Source organism: Mauremys reevesii, linkage group 20 (genome assembly GCF_016161935.1).
Source record: "Mauremys reevesii isolate NIE-2019 linkage group 20, ASM1616193v1, whole genome shotgun sequence".
Taxonomy (NCBI): domain Eukaryota; kingdom Metazoa; phylum Chordata; order Testudines; family Geoemydidae; genus Mauremys; species Mauremys reevesii.
Genome location: NC_052642.1, coordinates 3,361,581 through 3,381,146, shown reverse-complemented (window position 1 = coordinate 3,381,146; position 19,566 = coordinate 3,361,581). Strand labels below are relative to the sequence as shown.

Below are 19,566 nucleotides of genomic sequence, written 5' to 3'. Positions count from 1 at the left end.
AGATTATCCCAGAGGGATTCTGCGGGGTTCCTGCACCTGCCCTTGAAGCATCTGATGATGGCCACTGTCCGACACAGGGTACGGGCTAAGTGGACCAGTCTGGCAATTCCTGTGTTCCTATTGTGCTCCTGGACGCAGTCTCCTTCTGGGTTGGACTGGGGTGAGCGCAGCCTGGAATGAGGGGTGCACTGACCTTGCTGTTTCTCAAGCTCCAGAACTATTGATTCTTTGGTTCCAAGTTGCTGGAGTAGAGCTTGCTCACGTCAGGAGCGGCAAATGCCTCCTTAGGATAGATTATAGATTCTAAACCAGAAGGGGCTATTTTAACATTTAGTCTGACCTGCGTTCCACTGGCCAGAGAGCTTCCCTGGAATAATTCCTGGTTGAATACTGCAGATCTTTTAGAAAAAACAGTCAATATTGATTTTTAAATTCCTTTGGTAAATTGCTCCAATGGTTAATTATCCTGACTGTTAGAAATGTGCAGCTCATCTCCAGTCTGAATTTCTCTACCTTCAGCCTCCAGCCATTGAATCTTATTATACCTTTGTCTGCTAGGTTATTCGGCCCAGATCCACAAAGGATCCCAAGTTCTATTGAATTCTTTGTTCTGTGTTGCACGATTTACTAAGCAATCCAGATCGCTCTGTGTCCGTGACTTGTCCTCTTTTGTTATTTTTAGAACTCTGTAAATCTGCAGATATTTGCTTTATATCCAGATATCTGCATCTGCAAATCATCTTTGCAGATTGAAGATCAGATGCAGATACAAATTTTGTATCCGCGCAGGGCTCTAGTTATTTACCACTCCCCAGTCTTTGTGTCATCTGTAAAGTTTATCGTGAGGTTTTTATGTTTTCATCCAGATCACCGGCAAACATGTTAAATTGCATAGGGCCAAGAACCGATTCCTACAGGACCCCACTAGGAACACTTGCTTAATGGGTTTAAAATGTAACTACATGAAGAATCATCATCAGGTAGCCAGCTTTTAATCCATTTAATGTGTGTCATATTAATTTTATATTGTTCTAGTTTATTAATCAAAATGTCAGGTGGTACCAGGCCGAACGTCTATTGCAGCAACACTTGTCACCTTGATCAACCAAATTCGTAATCTCATCAAAATAGATACCCAGTTAACTTGGCAGGCTCTGTTTTCCATAAGCCCCTGTTGATTAGCATTGATTACATTACTCTCCTTTAATTCTTTATTAGTCGAGTCCCACAGCAGCCATTCCATTTTCTTGGCTGGGATTGATGTGGGCTGATGGGTCTATAATTACCCGGGTCATTCTGTTCACCCTTTTTGAATATTAGCCCAAGATTAGCTTTCTTCCCATCTCCTGGAGCTTCCCCGGGGCTCCAGGGGTTATTGAAGATCAATGTTAACAGTCCAGTGTGCATCCTCCAGGGCAGCAGCACAGTCTGACCATTCCTTTCCTCCCCTAGGGAGTGCCCAGCTCCCCGGGGGTCCTGTCCCAATCCAAACTGCTTCAGATCTCAGCCCCCCAGGCTGTAGGCAGGCCCAGTAGGAAGGCAAGTTTCTCCCTGAGCAGTGGAAGATAGAAGCAGCCCTTGGTGTCAGTGAGTGCCTAGGGCCAGTGCAGCAGTGCTTGCTGGTCTCCTGGACCCCTTCCAGTTGTCTTTTCCTTCTCTGCTGCTAGTTATTGCCCCATGCTTATCATGGGAGTGAAAGAGCTTCAGTTTCCAGGGAGCAGCAGTGTCAGGCTGTCCAGTCACAGGGGCTTCATGCAGCCCCCTGAGCTAAGCAGAAAGGGGGTTGCAAGGGGGTCTCCGAGCAGCAGGAAAGGAGAAGTGTCCCTTAAGGAACCTGCGCTCCCAGTGTGATACTGTGGCTAAGAGGGCTAATGCGATCCTTGGAGGTACAAGGGGCATCCCGAGTTGGAGCCGCGAGGTGTGCGGCATTGGTGAGACCAGCTGTGGTGTCCACACTTCAGAAAAGGTGCTGACAAAGTAGGATGGGTCCTAGAAGAGCCATGGGAATGATTTGAAGTCTGGAAAACCTGCCTGAAAGGGCGAGACTAAGGCCATGTCTACGCCATGGGGACTAGAGCGGCATGGCAATGGCACTGCAGCTGTGCCAGCAAAGTCCCTCAGTGGAGGCAGGGCCTACAGGGACTGAAGGGGGAACGGTTTTCCATGGCTATAGGACCTCCCTTTCAGTGCCCCAAGAGGGAGGTAGGGAGGAATTTCCCTTGGATTTGGCTTTGTTCTCCCGTGCAAGCGTGTGCTGTGCTCCAGCCTGGGGCAGGAAGGCGATGGCAAAGCAGACACGTAACCAGGGCCCAATCAGTGAGGCTATGGGAATGACAGCAAACCTGCCACCGCCCGTGTGGCAAGACTCCCCCTAAACGAGCCCCAAGCTTTGTTTTCTTCCTTGGCAACTCTCCGAGCCTGACCTCCCCCGGCCAGCCAGCAGGTGGCAGTAGCCACCTAGTAATGACGCTGGGTTTCCTGGTGCCTAGGCAGAGCCAGGGTCTTGCATCTGCAGCCATGTTCATTGTTGCTGTCACCAGCTGGGGGGCGGACCTTCAGCCCCTCAGACTGGCCTAGACCTCACAAGACTCAGGTCAGCCAGCTTGAGTTCCATTCTCTGGGTGCTCCAGGGTCCCATCGTCCAGCTTTTTTCTGCAACCAGCAGGGCTAGAAACGCAGTTTAGTGCAGCGGGCAGCCAGGATGTTGATGCATTGAGGGGACTCCAGAAGTTGGGACTTAAGGAAAACACCAAATACCCTGCGACATGCAATGAAAGCGCAGGGGTTGGCAGGTGTCATTTATTCCCTGGCCCTCTGTTCCCGGTGCTCACTGCTGTGAAAGGAAGGGGGGATTATCATGGAGAATTGTGCCTTTGCTGCATGCACTGCACAGCCCAGCTCCCTGCCCTGAGCCTGGATGCTGAATGCTGATCAGGGGCCTGGCTCAGAAATCCCCCGTGGGTGCCAGGCCTCAGCTGCCACGCCGTTCTCCAGCTAGCCCAGCTCACCAGCCTCCCTAGGGCAAGGGCCGCACCCCATGAAAGCAGACAGCTGGGAAGAGGAGGTGGGAGCCAGGGGGTGCATGGGGGTTAGGTGTGGGGGAGGAGGGAGCCTGGGATCCTTCCCTCTCCTGTCTCTTTAAAAGCAGCTTTGCTCCACAGAGAGGGTCGGCCAAGGTGCTGCATGGTCTGTGGCCCCCCTTGCACCCTCTGAGCCCATGGGCAGGGGGCCAAGCCAGGGGGCTCCCCCAGGGTGCACTGTCACTTGGGCCAGGGCTGGGGAGAACCCTGCATCCTTGGAGGAGCAATGCCCCCTCAACCAGCCGCCTACGCTGGGCTCAGAGTGGGGCTGGGCCCTGGGCTCTGTCTGGAGCCCTGACTCCCGGCCAGCCCTGCCCTGCCTGTGTGCAGGGCCCCGCTCCCCTTGCAACAGCCTGAGCTTCGGGAGCAGCAGGAAGAGGAGGGGACCAGGCATTGCTTTCACTTTCTGTTACTCAGAGCTCCTGTGAGCGGGGCCTGGGGCGATGGCTGGTGAGTGAAGGGGTCTGGGCAGAGGCAGGAGGGTGGCTGGGCTCTGTTCCGTCCCCCTCTTCGGGCCCTGGTGCACACCCTGCCTGGGGCCTGGCAGCTGCGGGCGTGGGGCAGCCTCCGCTCCTGCCAGACACGAGGCCAGGCCTCAGGGCTTGAGTTAATGCTCCTGCCTGTTCCTCCGAGGTGGGGCTGGTGCTGTGCTCTTCCCCTCCTTCCTTCGCCCCTGGATGGGGCCAGCCCCCCTCTGACCCCCCAATCCCTGCCTGCTCCTCCTGGATGGGGCCAGCCCACCTCCGACCCCCCAATCCCTGCCCGCTCCTCCTGGATGGGGCCAGCCCCCCTCCGACCCCCCAATCCCTGCCCGCTCCCCCTGGATGGGGCCAGCCCCCCTCTGACCCCCCAATCCCTGCCCGCTCCCCCTGGAGTGGGCCTGCCCCCCCCTGACCCCCCAATCCCTGCCTGCTCCCCTGGATGGGGCCAGCCCACCTCTGACCCCCCAATCCCTGCCTGCTCCCCCTGGATGGGGCCAGCCCCCCTCCGACCCCCCAATCCCTGCCCGCTCCCCCTGGATTGGGCCAGCCCCCCTCCAACCCCCCACTCCCTGCCCGCTCCTGGATTGGGCCAGCCCCCTCTGACCCCCAATCCCTGCCTGCTCCCCTGGATGGGGCCAGCCCACCTCCGACCCCCCAATCCCTGCCCGCTCCCCCTGGATTGGGCCAGCCCTCCGACCCCCCAATCCCTGCCTGCTCCCCCTGGATGGGGCCAGCCCACCTCCGACCCCCCAATCCCTGCCCGCTCCCCCTGGATGGGGCCAGCCTCCCTCCCACCTCCCAATCCCTGCCTGCTCCCCCTGGATGGGGCCAGCCCCGCTCCGACCCCCCAATCCCTGCCCGCTCCCCCTGGATGGGGCCAGCCCCCCTCCCACCCTGTAATCCCTGCCTGTTTTGCCCCTTTAAGGGCATGGGGCCAGCCAGCCCTGTTCAGTGCTCAGCCCCAGCTGGGAAGGGGCCAGGGGGGTTCTGTGGAGGGCGGAGAGAGCTCAGCTGGAGCGGAGCTGTGGGAGCGGGAGAGGCAGGGGTTGGGAATGGCCCTGGAGGGGGCAGGCAGGGCTCCTGCAGCCTGTTTTGTGTTACTTTGGGAAGGATTTGTTTGAAGGAATAAACCATGTCCCGAGGGAGGGGCCCAAGGCATTGAATCCCTACTGGGCTGGGGAGAGCTGGCCAGCAGCCCCCGTGCCCCACACGGAGCTGCCCCCACCCGGCCAGTCAATGGCAGGAGCTCCAGGACGGCCAGGCCAAGGATCCTTTGCGATGTAGCCAGACCTGCACGTGCAGGGAGCCTCCTGCCCCAGGTGCTGAGCCCACCTGTGTGAGCTGGGGCCAGGCCCGGCTGCCTGCAATGGAAAGGTTGGGCAAAGAGCACTTGTCCAAAGAAGCTGGGTGTCGGGGGCCACTAGCTCCCTGGCTGCTAGGGGCTCAACATGCCGTCTGGGGACTGTTAGCGCTTCCTCCGCCCCCCGCCCTGCCCGTGACAGGCCCCATTGACAGAAGGGGGAACGAGGGCAAAGGTTAAGGCCAACGTTCCCTTGGGTATTTAGGCCCCGAAATGGCCTGACTATTGCAGTCTGAGGCCCTCCGGGCTATTCGCACTTGGGTGCTTCGATCTGGATGTAGGTGTCTAGCTGGAGCTGGCTCTCCTGCTGGGCTGGGCGGGCGCTGGGCCTAGTCCCATCAGCGTTGGCCTTGGCAACGCTGCTCCAGCCAAGAACTGCTCTGGTGCCCTCCCTGCTTCCCCTAGACCCCAAGGGCGAGCCCTGGACTGTGGACAACCTGGGAGACGAGCTTTCAGCACTAGTTTACACACTCGGGGCTTGTCTGTGGCTGGAACGCTGGAGGGGTGCCGCCGCTGGAGCGGTTCGGTGAAGTCCCACCTACCCGGCTAGGAGAGGTTCTCCCATCGGCACATGCAGCCACCTCTCAAGAGACGCTAGCCCTGTGTACACCAGGGGTTAGGTCGCTTTAACTGCGTCGCTCAGGGGAGTGGATTTTTCACACCTCTGAGCAAAGTAGTTCAACTGACCGAATTTCTTAGTGTAGTCCAGGCCTTTGGGGATGTCTGCACTTCAAACACAGCCATGAGGCCACGCCCTGCAGTGTGGAGGGGGGTTCTCCCATCACTGTTGTTTATCCACCTCCCCAAGAGGAGGCAGCTAAGTCGATGGCAGAATTCTTCCACTGTCCTAGTGCTGCCTACACTGGGGGATGGGTTGTCTAGATGCAGGCATACCACAGAGCTACACTACAGACTTAGACTGGTATAACTGCATCGCTTGGGGGGGTGAAAAATCCACACCCCTGAGCGCCGTAGTTACACCCACCTAGCACTGTGTCAGTGAGAGCTTGTCCCGTGCGGAGGTGGATTAAGCCAATGGGAGAAGCTCTCCCGCCGGTGTAGGAGCGTCTTCACTTAAGCGCTACAGGGGATGCAGCCTTTTCAGTGTAGACCTGCCCTGCGGCTCTCACTCTCGGGGTGGATTGTTCTGCGCCTGGGAGACGTAGCTCGGCCCGATGTGAGTTTTCGGTGTAGCCCAGCCCGAAGTTCCCCTCCCCCCAGCGGGCAGGCTGTAACGCAAAGGGAGCAATCTCCACATTGCGAAAGAGAAGCCAGAGAGTGTCACTCTGGGGAGGGGCGGAGCCCTTCCAGCTCTGCCACTCCCTGCCCACTCCGTGCGCAGCCGGGCAGCTGGGCATTCGGGGTCACCAGGCTCCGGCCTCGCAGCTCCTGGAGCTCTTCGCTTTTCTCAGGGTCGCACGACCCGCGGGAACGTGGCTGTGGCTGGTGCTTCCTTGCTGCTCCTGGTGCGTCAGACGCACACCCGCCCCAACCCGCACTCAGTGAAATCCCTCCACCACTGTAGCTGGCTTCCTGATGGGCTGGCATGGGCAGACGCTCCTGTTGTGTCAGCTCTCTGGTTCCACAAGGGAGCTTAATTGCTTCTTTACCCTGACTGAAAGCGGCTGTCACGACCACCAGCAGCGTCAGTGAGGTTTAACCGGACCTTTGACTCTCAAGTGCAACAGTTAAGGACATTGCCATTGGAGGTGTGAGCTAACCCCGCACCGCGTGCCTGGGACAGGTCTCCCCTGGCCGAGCAGTGCAGCCGCAGGCCGGGCTCACTGCAGGGGCTTGTCACGCCGGGAACAGCGAGGGACTCACCTTAATGAAGGCTGCGAGTCTGGAAAACAAAATGGCAGCCTCATAAAAATGTCCCAGGTTAGCGAGTCAGCCCAGTGTGTGCGTGCTTGGGCAGGCGCTGGAGGCTGGTGCCGTGAGTGGGGAGATGGGGGGTTCTGTGTGAAGGGAATGTGTGGGGTGCACATGGAGGGCTGTGGGGTGGGCCATGGCTGTTATCAGCTGGTCCCTACGGGAGCTCCACTAGTGCAACCCCCCTGGGAAGGAGCTGCCTGGTGCAGCCCGGTACATGCACACGGGGCCTGGCGCCGCCATGGCCAGGTACAAATACCCCGAGGGCTGGCAGGGCCCGAGGGGAGGCCCCAGGGGCTCACGTGGCTGCTCTTACAGATCGGCAGTTAAGCAACGTGCGGATCAGGTTTGTGGAGAGCGTGAGCAAGGCCGTGATCAGCACCCTCCTGGACGACCTGCTGGAGAGACGAGTGCTGAACGAGGAGGAAGTGGAGGAGGTGAAGGACAGCTACAGTAAGAAGAGTGACCAAGCCAGGTGCCTGATTGATGGGGTGAGGAAAAAGGGTGCCAAAGCCAGCGAAATATTCATCGAGCGCCTCTGCGTCAGAGATGTCCACCTGGCCACAGAGCTGGGGCTCGGCGCCCCCTCGGGTGAGTGGTGCCACAAGGGCTGGTTCTCCAATCTCTGGGGGGCTGCACGCACGGGGCACCCGGCTGGGCTGTGCAGGGGTTCTCCCGTGGGCACTGGCCTTTGGGAGCCCCACTCTGTGCAGGGCTCTCTCTCCTTCCAGGGGTGTGACGTGCACATGCTGGTTATTAAACCAGCTGCAAAGCCCTGGCTGCTGCCGCCCAGGCCCGTGTTTCCTGCTAGCCACAGCAATGGCAGAGCCAATGCCACGGATGTGCCTGCTCTGTCCAAACGCAGGGATTCCCCAGACCCGATTCCCAACAGGGCAGCTAGAGAGCCAGGCTGACCCACCCCTCCCTGCTGGGCATCAGCAAGGGACTGAGCAGCTTCCTGCTCAGAGCAGCAGAGGTGCTAGCACAGCCCCATGAGTGTCCTGCTGGGGACGGGGCTCCTCATGCAGGGATCTCCCCTTGGGGCGAGGGCTGGGCAGCAGCTGAGCCAGGCCCCACATGCTGCCCAGAGTGCGGAGATGCTGCCAGAGCAGGGTACCCATGGCACAATGGGGCGGGGGTGCCCTGACTCCACCCACCACGTTCCATGACCTGTCACTCCCAGGTGCACAGTGGCAGTCGAGGGGCGATGGAGAGGGACAACTCAGGCTGTCTATCCCAGCCCCCCAGCAGGCCATGGTTGTGCCCTCGCCGACCCACCCCATCGCACTAGCCAGTGTGGAGGGGTAGCCACCTCGCTTTACTGCTCCCTGTTCTGCGTTTCTCCCTCTGCCTTTCCCAGGGGGGATTTCAGGACAGCACGTGTGGCTCCCAGCTACTAACTGCCTCCTCTCAGCTAACGCAGGGTTTATGATCCCAGGGTCTGCTGCAGAAACCCAGCAAGCGCCATCTCAGGAATGGATCCAGCCCTGCCCCCGGGAATTCGTCCAGCGGATCCAGAAGGAGGAAGCAAAGGAGGTGCTCTGTGCTGCTCCCTTTGGGCTTCTCCCATGGGTGTATGCGGCAGAGACCCCAGAGCTCAGACACAGCCTGCTGGCTACAGCCAGATTTTACCTCCAGCATCGCTGCGACGGGGCCCCAGGGACCGGGGTGCAGGAGGGGTGGACACCACCATCCTGACAATTTTGCCCCCCAAGCCCTACACCTTTGTCTGTACAGTGTGGAGCCAGAGGAGCAGTGGCTGGTCTTGGTGGTCTGACAGTGTTTGATTTTAGCTGCATGGAGACTGCAAGTTGCCCCTTCCTGCCAGATACCTTTGAAGCACTGACAGCAGCATGATGGCCTGGGGCAGCTGATCCAATCCCTTGGTCGCTGCCCCCAGTGCCAGATCAGCTGTGTGGTGTCAGGGAGGGGGCGAAGCCTTGGAAGGAGCAAGATCTTTCTGAGCCCTCACTAGGTCACCCGAGCAGGTGGGGAACAGTCTCCAAGAGGAAGCTAAGCTTCTCCGTGACGGGCATGAGGGCGCTGCAGGCTCCTCTGTGGAGGACAATGCCCAGCCAGCCCCATGTGACTAATCACAGGCAGGTTTGCTTTATACACCGAAGACCAAGATCATCCTCATGCTCCAATGGCCCCTTAAAAACGCTCTGAAGGCAGGAGCTCCGGCCCGAGGCAGCGCTTTCCTGGGGTTCTGCGCAGCCTCACGGACTCGTTTTCGCTAGCAGACCCCATTAGAAACCGCCGCACACACTAGCACTGCAGTAACGCTTCACCAGCTGACACGAACTCCAGTCAGAGACCACCCCATTCTCCACTGCCTGGCTGTGCAGGGCTGGATCCTAGCTCTCCCCACTCAGCCCCTGGCCCAGCTGGCCCGGCTGTTTGGCTGTAGTGGCCCCAGCTATGTTTCCGGCTGTGTGAACAGTATCATACAGGGACTGGAGCTAAGTCTGGCTGCATCCACCACAGGGCCGCCCAGAGGATTCAGGGGGCCTGGGTCCCCTGCCACCAAATTCCCGCCGAAGACCTGGAACTTCGGCGCAGGTCCCGGGGCGGAAGGACCCCCCGCCACCGAAGACCCGGAGTGGAAGAAGCTCCAGGGGTCCAGGCCCCACGAGAGTTTTCCGGGGCCCCCGGAGTGAGTGAAGGACCCCGCTCCAGGGGCCTCGAAAAACTCTCTTGGGGGCCCCTGTGGGGCCTGGGGCAAATTGCCCCACTTGCCCCCCCTCTGGGCGGCCCTGATCCACCAGGGTGACATAGACCCTTTCCCCCACAACAACAGCCCCCATGAGAGAGTACTTGCGGGGAGCCTCTTCCTCCACACTGCCCAGGAGCCATGTGACAGTCTCCTTGTAGGGATGCTGAGGGGCATGGAGCAGAAGGGGCTCCTTGGTAATTTGAGGAGTGGTATCCTTCCTATGGGTCTTGGCGCCGTTCTGCCACGTGCACTAGGCCCCCGAAGCGAGGGCTGCGGCGTGGCCAGCCCAGCGTGAGTTTTCCTTTCTTACAGATCTATTCCATCCGGGACAAGGCGACGCGAACCCGCCTGGCCCTCATCATCTGTAATGTTGAGTTTGAGCATCTCCGCAGGAGGGATGGGGCTGACGTGGATGTGAAAGGGATGCAGAAGCTTCTAGAAGGGCTGGGATACAAAGTGGAAACCCACTGCAACTTAAACGCCCAGGTACAGAACCTCCCCAAGCCACAGTGACTGTCCCAGGCCCCTGGGGAAGGTGCTGTGACCTTTGCTTGGTTCATTCCTGGCTCAGGCCCCCCTTGGCAGGGGTCTTGGGGCTGGTTCCTTGTAGGAGCTGCCAGTAGGGGGACGTCGGATCCCTCCCCAAGCCCTCTCTGGGATGGGAACACTCGCCATGGGAATCCTCCATCCAAGAGGGCACTGGCTGCTGCCGCTGGAGGTCTTACCCCCGCCCCCAACGGTGCCCTCAGGAGTAGCCGTCATTCTTCTGGCTGCTGTTCACTGACACTGCTGTCCCCACGTTGCTTTCAGGCCATGGCGGAGACCCTGAAGCAGTTTGCTGCTCGGAACGAGCACCAGACCTCGGATAGCACCTTCCTCGTGCTCATGTCTCATGGCGTCAGGGCTGGCCTGTGCGGGACAGATTGCCAAGATGAGTCCAAAGACATCCTTCCTATCGACACCATCTACAGCACCTTCAACAACAAGAACTGCCAGGCACTGCTGGGAAAACCCAAAGTGATCATCATTCAGGCCTGCCGTGGGGGTGAGTCTGCACTCTGGGCCAGGGCAGGTGGCCTGCCACCAGGGGAAGGGCACCCCCTGGAATGCGGGTGTGGGAGAGGGAAAACATGGCCTGCTCTTGGCCGTAACTGGTGCCCATGTTTCCCAGAGAACCGCGGACAGGTGTGGGTGAGTGACTCTGCAGAGCTCCCTGGAGATGGCTCCAGCCTCGCTCCGCTGCCTCCTGAAGGATTGGAAGATGATGCAAGTCGCCGAATCCACGTGGAGACCGATTTCATCTGTTTGCATGCTACAACGCCAGGTAACTGGCTGCCAGCAGCAGGCTGGGGGCGAGGGGGGCTGTGCTGGGACATGCACAGAGAGCATTGGCTCTAAATGGGCTGAGCCCATGTATCCAGTTCTGCCTGGGGACCCTCCCAACCCCGATCTGCTCTCTGTGCTCTGCTGATCTGCTCCCACCATGGCCTCCAGCGGCCTCCTCCTGGCCAGACTTTAGGGCCTCTACCCCAGCCTCAACCTCCCAGCCACGGTGGGGAGAGACGCTCTCCCCCAGCCCCGACCCTGCCGCAGTGGGGAGAGAGGCTCTCCCCCAGCCCCGGCCCTGCTGCGGTGGGGAGAGACGCTCTCCCCCAGCCCCGACCCTGCCGCAGTGGGGAGAAATGCTCTCTCCCAACCCTGGCCCTGCTGCGGTGGGGAGAGACGCTCTCCCCCAGCCCCGGACCTGCTGCGGGAGAGAGGGCTGGGGAGAGTCCTCTCACCCTGCCACAGCCCCGGGGGCAGCCTGCACCCCAAACACCTCATCCCCAGCACCACCCCAGAGCCCTCACTCCCCCCACAACCCAACCCTGAGCCCCCTCCCACACTCCGAACCCGTCGGCCCCACCCCCGCCACACATCACCTCCACATTGATTCACAGAACAAAGTTCATTCTGCACATGGATGTAAAGAATTAGAGGGACACTGGCTGGAGGCCTCGTTTGAAAGCCAAGTTTAGGTGCTGGAGCACAAGCCGCTCAACCGACTGCCTGGAGTCAGCCCAGGCCAGCCCGTGTGCCAGGAAGTCCAGAGGCTCATTCCTGACAGCACCTAGAGCCAGGAGCTGCACTCAGTCTCCAGTAGCCTCTTGGACCCCGGCCAGTGCTGCGTATCTGGCTCTGCAGAAGGAACTGAGCAGAGCCTGGCTTGACAGAGTGGGGGTAGCAGGGTGTGGTACTGCAGTACAGTCAGGGCCATTGACCTGGATTTCCTGCAGGAGAGCTGTGACCCAGAGACCTGGAATGGGAAGCCCTCTGGTCAGCGAGCTTTCCAGAAAGCCCTGCAGGTGCCGGTCCCTCTCGGGGATAACTGGAGACTCAGATCTGCTCTGCTTTTGCCCTTTCCATTTGTTCTCTGGCCTGTGTTGTACAGGAAATCAGCGGTTCCCCAGGTGGGGTCCACCGTGGGTTACACGGGGTCCGTCTCTTGAGCCAGGGCCCGAATATGCTGGAACAATGTTCTGGCCCTTTTGCTGCATGGAGGAGGCCATTTTGAGACCAAAACGCATCCTGTGTGCAGCATGACCACACTGTGTGTGGGAGGTCGCACTGGCAGGGCCCCCTGCTGGGCTGGGAATGAAGGGGGTCCAGGACACTTAGTAAACTGCCAAAGGAACCCTTGGGGGGACAAGGTTTGGAAACCGCTGGCTCAGATCATCATAATGGCCACCTACTGCCTCCCAAGCGCCTTCTCCTGGCCCCAGGCTGCTCTCCAGTCACCTGCCTCTGTGGCTGTCCCATCTCTTCTGCAGCCATTGGAGAAGTCACAGTTCACAGAGTAATTCAAACTCAAAGGATCCCGTTTATTGAGCCTCTGGCGCACATTGGCTCCCTCTCCCAGCATCTAACACGAAGGCTTTCCAAACAAACCACCGCCTGAGGCCCTCTTCTCCCCGGCTGTAGCTGGGCACATCCCCCTCCTCCCTGGGGATCTGTCCGTCCCCCCGCTGCCCGGCTCCCTGCAGACTCACTCACTTAACCTGCAGCTTCTGGCTGCCTTTTACCCTGGGGTTCCCCCCAGGCGTGGCTCATCCTTGTCATCAGGGCTGGCTTGGCCTCCAGCTCTCCAGCCCATGGGCAAGCCACCCTGGTACAGGCCCCTTCTGGCCTGAGCTAGGAAGGGCTCTGCTTGGCACAGTGCTGTGTCTGTGGCAATCCCTCGCAGCCCTCCATTGCCAATGAACAGTCTTACCAGCCTGACCTGCCTGTTCCTCTCCCCACCCCACAGCGACTGGGCCAGAACCGCTCAGCTTTGCCCTCCTAGTCATTCCTCTTCTCTTCCCTTAACTTCAGCCTCACTGAGAACTCCCAGCTGCTCTGTGAAGGGTGAAATCCCTTTGCCAGCCCCAGCCCCCCCGTCTCCAGTGTCTGTTGTAGTCTAGAGGGAGAAGCAGCCCTGCCCCACGGTGTATAACAGCCTTTTGTCTCCACAGACACTTTGTCCTGGAGATCTCCAAAAACTGGCTCCGTCTTCATCACCCGTCTGATAGAGCAGCTCCGAACCAAAGCCTGCCGCTTCCCCTTGGAGGAGATCTTCCGACAGGTGACTGTCCTTCCTGCTGGGTGACTGGGAACGACCCCCCTGCTAACGATCAGCAGTACCGCAGCAGGGAACTGTCCTCAGCCCCATGAGGAGCAAATCATTCCCCTACAGGCATCCACAGTGCACAGTATATTAAAATCATGCTCCGTGTCTGTTTGACCGGGGGAATCTTAGCAGAGTTCACAGTGCATGTCTTCAGGGCAGTCTGAGAGGAGAGGCAATGGCCTGGCCGGACCCACAAAGGGACAATTGGAAGCAACCTGCCACCTAGTGGCTTCCACACACTGTGAGCTAGGCCCCAGCTCCCTGTGCAGTGCATGGGGAGAGACAGGTGCCGAAGGATGGGATCCCCAAAAGCCAGCCCAGAAGGTGGGGAGCCACTTGAGCTGGCCAATGGGAGATACCAATGAGAGGGGGGTGTACTAAGCCCCACCCCTCGTAGAGTGTTAGGCAGCTAAGCCCAGGCAGCAGGGAGGTGCCTGTCTCTCCTTGTGACCACAGCCAGGAACCCCCCTGTGTGAGCTGTTTCTTGCAGGAAGAGTGGTGGTGCACCCCAGCTGCACCCCAAATAGCCACGGGTGGGGGCATCCTCCCTCATAACTAAGGCTAAGATTCTGTCACGGGTAGTTTTAGTAAAAGTCACAGACAGGTCGTGGGCAATGAACAAAAATTCACAGAAGCCCATGACCTGTCCCTGACTTTTATTAAAAATAACAGTGGGGTCTGACCACCCGGGGGAGTGAAGCTCGAGCCCCGTGGAGGGGACACTGACAACCCAAGTGGGGCGGGGGAGGGGGAGTAAGTAAATGAACAATTTACTTACTCCCGCTGCACAGCTGGTAAGTGCAGACCCTGGCAGCTCTGCTGGGAAGTGACCGCGGGACATTCTCTGCATCAGTCTCACTCACACAAATCACAGTGTTTAAGGCCAGAAGGGACCATTGCGATGATCCAGTCTGACCTCCTGCATAACGCAGGCCAGGGAACCTCACCCAATAATTCCTGCATCAAGCCCTGATCCTCTCCCCATCTTCTCTCCAAGCCTGCTGGTGGAGGCAGATTTTTGTCCATTTCTTCGCCCAGCTGGGACCCTGGTTCCTCCACACTGTTCCCTCCCAGCTCCTGAGCTTGCCCTTCCCCCCTCCAGCCCCTTTTCCTTCCTCTCGCTCACCAGCTGCCATGAAACCTTCCAGCTCCACCTGCCATCCAGCGCTCAGGGCCACTGCCCCGGAAAGTTCGTTCAGAAATGGTTTTGGTGACCACAGCAGCGTTCCTTGTTCTTGGGCCCAACAGGAGCAGCCTGGGCATGCCTGCCTGACAGACGGCAGCATGTACTGTGACATGCATAGCACGTGAGGTGTTCGTATCAGAGGTGGCTCAAGCACGCAGGTAGAGGTGCAGCCTGGCTGTCGTTATCATCATGCAGATTCCCAGGGGAACGTCTGCTCTTGATTCTGCCTATTCTCCCCGATGTTATTCAAGCTCTGGGCTTTCTAGTAGCAGATTGTTTTGTGTTTAAAGTGCTGCTGGTCCCCTGGAATTGTGACTGATCTGACCTCTCCTCCCCATCTCAGGTCCAGTTCTCCTTTCAAGATTTTCCTGATCAGATGCCCACCAAGGAAAGAACTACCATGATAAAAAAGTTCTACCTGTTCCCAGGTCATTAGAACCAGCCCACAGTAAGTGTCTTGTTCTGGAGTCTCTCAACAAACATTTTTACTATGACCAGTAACTGCACATGTTTTTAAGGGATGGGGCTCTTGTTCCAGATGTAGCTTGTAAATTCACCTTCCATTCTCGATTCCAGATTGCCCAGGGTCTGGCAGATTGAGATTTCACTTCAAAGGCAGCTTCTCCCCTTACGTTAGAGTATCAGAGGGGTAGCCGTGTTAGTCTGGTTCTGTAAAAGCAGCAAAGAATCCTGTGGCACCTTATAGACTAACAGACGTTTTGCAGCATGAGCTTTCGTGGGTGAATACCCACTTCTTCGGATGCAAGTAGTGGAAATTTCCAGGGGCAGGTATATATAAGCAAGCAAGAAGCAAGCTAGAGATAACGAGGTTAGATCAATCAGGGAGGATGAGGCCCTGTTCTAGCAGTTGAGGTGTGAAAACCAAGGGAGGAGAAACTGGTTCTGTAGTTGGCAAGCCATTCACAGTCTTTGTTTAATCCTGAGCTGATGGTGTCAAATTTGCAGATGAACTGGAGCTCAGCAGTTTCTCTTTGAAGTCTGGTTCTAAAGTTTTTTTGCTGCAGGGTGGCCACCTTAAGATCTGCTATTGTGTGGCCAGGGAGGTTGAAGTGTTCTCCTACAGGTTTTTGTATATTGCCATTCCTAATGTCAATGGACACAAATCAGAGTGTCATTTCAATCCCTAGTAAAGCAATGTAATAAATAGAAAATGCTGTAATCCTCTCCAGGGCAATGGAACTCTGAGCAGGAAGCAGCATGGGGCGGAGGGGCAAACCATCTCAGACAAACAATAGCTTCTCTGAGACTGACCCATAAAGGAAGTGGTGAATGGGAATGCAGCAGCTACAATCGCTGGATAGTGAAGTGGGAGTTTATTATACTCTTAGCTGAAATGATCTCCCACTGGGCTGGATGAGGGGGAAGGGATAGCTCAGGGGTTTGAGCATTGGCCTTATAAATCCAGGGTTGTGAGTTCAATCCTTGAGGGGGCCACTTAGGGATCTGGGGCAAAAATGTGGGGATTGGCCCTGCTTTGAGCAGGGCGTTGGACTAGATACCTCCTGAGGTCCCTTCCAACCCTGATATTCTATGAGATGCTCCTTGGGGTGGAAAACCAGCAGGAGGCTCAGGAAAGAAAGGAAACAATCAGCAGCAATGTATCATGTGGGAAGAAGTGTTAGATCTGCTTTTATCAAATATGTGCCGTTGTGAAGGAAGAGAGAGGAGTAAGCTGGGATCATTAACAGGCACATGGCCAATCCCAGGGTGTAGAAACGTGGGCAGGAAATAACAAAATGAGATTCATGGTGGAGAAATGCAGAAAATTCCTTTGGTGAAAAAACCCCAGCCAGGAAGCAGCGCTGCTGAGCGGGAGCGTGGGGCTTTGGTAGCCAGGAGTTGTAGTGCAGTAAGCCAGCGATTTGCGTTAAATACAGGGAAAGCAAATGACACAGCAAGCGCGAGTTGACTCTTTGCACACTCTGTTCTGGGCACAGCATCACCAGCAAGGCACTGACCCATTGGAGGGAGTCACAGAAGAGCAAAAGACAGTTCATTGCAATGGAGGGTACTCAGAGTTCCAGGCACATGTGTAAACTGGTTGTAAAACCCATGTGCAGAGCAGACAGATGTGCACAAACCCCCTCTCAAGCTCCCCAAATTCAGCCTCTTCCCACCCCCTCCCCCCAAACTCCTGACCCTGGAGACCAGAAGCAATGGCCCATTTACTGGATCAGACTGGGAGGCAGGGGAAGGGATATTGATGAGAACCACTGGGATGCAGAATCACTGGTGGAAGAGCCAGTGTCTCTCTTTCTGGGACCGTCTTTGCTGAGGAAGGAAGTGACAGGATGTTCAGAGCTGCATTTACACTCAGCAGGGACCAGCCTTGTGCTCTACCCTGCTACTGCTGCCTTCAAGGGTATAATGCCCCTAAGAGCTAAGGGAGTTCCCCAGGCTCACCCGAAGGAGCTCAGGCTCAGGAACGAGACTCCCGCACACATGGCATCCTTAGCGAATGCAACGTCCCTCCTGGGGAGGAAGAGCCACTGTGTGGCCTGTGCTGCCAAGCTGCACTGGTGAACTGTCGCTCTTTTCTCTCCTCTCCAGATCAGACAGAGCATGTCCCATGGGGGCCCTGCCGCAGTCAGCATCAGCACCTTCCTGAAGGACAGCGTCTGCACATTCAACATTGGCACAAAGCTCCTGCTGCCTGCACACTTTCCTCTGAACTGCCAGAAGTGCCTTCAACTTCTCACCAAAGCTCCTGCTGCCTGCACACGTTCCACCTGTAGCTTTCCTCTGAACTGCCAGAAGTGCCTTCAACTTCTCACCAAAGCTCCTGCTGCCTGCACACTTTCCTCTGAACTGCCAGAAGTGCCTTCAACTTCTCACCAGCCCCTTCCCCTGTGGAAGTGCCTCCTCTTTGTGACAGGACAATGGTAGCATCAGCCTGAAGGTCCTGCTGCCACATCTCTAAAAAATGGCTCTTCCTAGCGAGGGACAGCAGAACCCCCCAGCTATCTAGCTCCTACAGCACTGACATCCCAGAGGACTCTGTCCCTGAGATCCAGTTCACACTCTGATCATTCCCTCCGGTAGCCGGACTTTGAGTCCCCAGGACAGTCAGACAAGTGAGTCTCAGCCACATCCTTCTTGGTAAATAGCTGGCATCTCCCATTAGGGATATCAACACCAGGGGCGTCTTCACTGCAGTTAGCCCAGGCTCCTGTCCCCTCCCCTCTGCATACAAACCCCTCTCATCTGGGCTTTCCACCCGGGTTAGCTGCCCCAGCTGAGGGTGGCTTCCAGCGTGGTGCTGCTTTCACTGGGGCTGGGAGCCTGCCCACTTTGCCGCGAGGATGCAGCTAAATCACTCGAGTGCTGACTGTGCACCTCTGCCTTCCCACAGTCCCTCCCTGGTGCCCAGGACAGGCGTGTCCCACTAACACGCTGGGAAAGAGTCATGCAGCGTCTCACCTTACAGCAGCACAAAGAACCACGGGCTTTGCCCCAAACGCGCTAGCGACTCGCAGGGGAGCGCAGCACCAGTGTGGACGCAGTAACTCGGGTGGGGCTTTGCAACGTGGCTGCTCCCGGCCAGGTTAGACTAACCCAGTGCTCTCACCCGGGCTGACTCTGGGAAAGCTCATCTGCTGAACTCTGAGGGGAACATGGAGTGTGGCAGCAGCCGCCTCCTCCCGCTATCAGCGATTCAGACCCCCTGGAATGGAAAGGGCCTGTGTCTGTTCCCCTGACAGTGAGGCCGGGTTAACTGGGCTCACTCCAAGTCATCCCCACTAGATGGCAGCCAGGCTGAGCCTTGAATAGCTGCTGTGGGGATTTCCCAACCTCACTGAGCTGTTCGCTACCTTGTTCTCGGTCTTCGTAGTTACAGGGCCACATTCTGCCCGGTGTCGGCTCCAGACTTCGAGTGCCGAGGCTGCAAGTGGCCCATGAAATTTGGGTTAGTGCTTAACCCACATTTCTCTATTAAAACCTAAGCCTGTTACTTCTGTCCTTGGCCGCAGTGCTGAGAGCCGATCCCTTTCCCCTCTAGAGCAGCCCTTTCCGTCCTTAGTGATGAGCGAGAGACACCTGCCTACGCCACTGCAAGGCAAGACCATCAGGAAGGGAGCAGGGTTCTTTGGCGTGCTCCATGGGGGTAGAACTAGGAGTAATGGGGTGAAGTGATGAAAGGAGAATTTCGCGTTGTTGCTTTCAGGGCTATTCCTATGGCTGGGGCGAGGGAGTAAGTGACTCCTGGGACCAGAGGTGTCCTTGCCCCTCTCAGCGGTTGCGCTGATTTCTGGCCACACTCTCTCCGGTTTCCGTCTCATTGCCTGTGGTTACTTTTATAGCTGGTTCACCATGTTCTTGAAAAGCGATGAGTGGAGGCAGGGCCGGCTCTACTGTTTTTGCCGCCCCAAGGAGTGCGCCGAATTGCCGCCGCGGATGGCAGGGGCAGTCTGTGTGCCGTTAGGGCGGCGCGCGCATTTCCACCGCGGCAGCAGCAATTCAGCGGCAGCTTCTGTCTTCAACCGGAAGACAGAAGCTTCGCTGCCCTGGAAAGCTAAACATAGAAGCTGCCGCCGAATTGCTGCCGCCGCGGTGGAAATGCGCGTGCCGCCCTAAGGGCACCCGGACTGCCCCCGCCGTCCGCGGCGGCAATTCGGCCCGCTCCTTGGGGGCAAAAACACACGGACAGCCACCCCTTGCAGATTGCTGCCCCAAGCACCTGCTTGGAATGCTGGTGCCTGGAGCCGGCCCTGAGTGTAGGGACGGGAGCGGCAGTTTGGGAGGTCTTAGAGACATCAGAACCCATCTCAGGGCCAGTTTAAAAAATACTTTTCTGTGCTTGTGAGCACCTCTTTGTGCCCTCATTTCCAGAGACACCGAGAACCAGCAGTTCCTGTTAGCTCCAGTTCGATTTCATACATTCCAAGGAAAAAAGGGACCATTGTGACCTTCTAGTGTGACCTCCTGTAGAGCACAGGCCAGAGGCCTGCCTGAACATAATTCCTAGAGCAGAGCTTTGAGAAAAGCAGCCCGTCTTGGCTGAAAAATTGCCAGTGATGAACAATCCACCAGGACTCTTGGTAAATTGTTCCAAGTCCAGCTGTGGGTGCTCAGCCCTCCTAGAAATCAAGCCCTTGGTACCTCCCAGACTGCTCTGATTGTAGTCCCAAAGCAGAGCTAGGAGAACCTGGGGCTCCATGTGGAGTATTTCTCCCGGAAACGCCAGCCCGTCAGGGACCATGAA

General features: G+C 57.6%; 1 protein-coding gene across 2 annotated transcripts; it reads left to right on the top strand.

The window, feature by feature from the left end:
- Positions 1–42: 42 nt before the first annotated feature.
- LOC120387352 (caspase-1-like) lies at positions 43–18,738 on the top strand. Of its 2 annotated transcripts, none has more exons than XM_039507993.1 (9): positions 43–160; positions 7,113–7,385; positions 8,233–8,330; positions 9,823–9,996; positions 10,321–10,555; positions 10,682–10,834; positions 13,002–13,111; positions 14,686–14,790; positions 16,914–18,738. In XM_039507993.1, exons 1-8 carry the CDS (start codon positions 55–57, stop codon positions 14,776–14,778), a joined length of 1,242 nt encoding a protein of 413 aa, XP_039363927.1. In that variant the 5' UTR covers positions 43–54; the 3' UTR covers positions 14,779–14,790; positions 16,914–18,738. The 2 variants fall into 2 exon arrangements, with proteins under 2 accessions (XP_039363927.1, XP_039363928.1); XM_039507994.1 differs by lacking the exon at positions 43–160 and adding an exon at positions 3,366–3,530.
- Positions 18,739–19,566: the final 828 nt, after the last annotated feature.

Bases quoted from the DNA above. Each gene is read 5' to 3' on its own strand.
- LOC120387352 (XM_039507993.1), top strand. From the start codon at position 55: ATGATGGCCACTGTCCGACACAGGGTACGGGCTAAGTGGACCAGTCTG. The intron at 10,556-10,681 runs GTGAGTCTGCAC...CATGTTTCCCAG, and splicing joins CATTCAGGCCTGCCGTGGGG to AGAACCGCGGACAGGTGTGG. The intron at 13,112-14,685 runs GTGACTGTCCTT...TCCCCATCTCAG, and splicing joins TGGAGGAGATCTTCCGACAG to GTCCAGTTCTCCTTTCAAGA.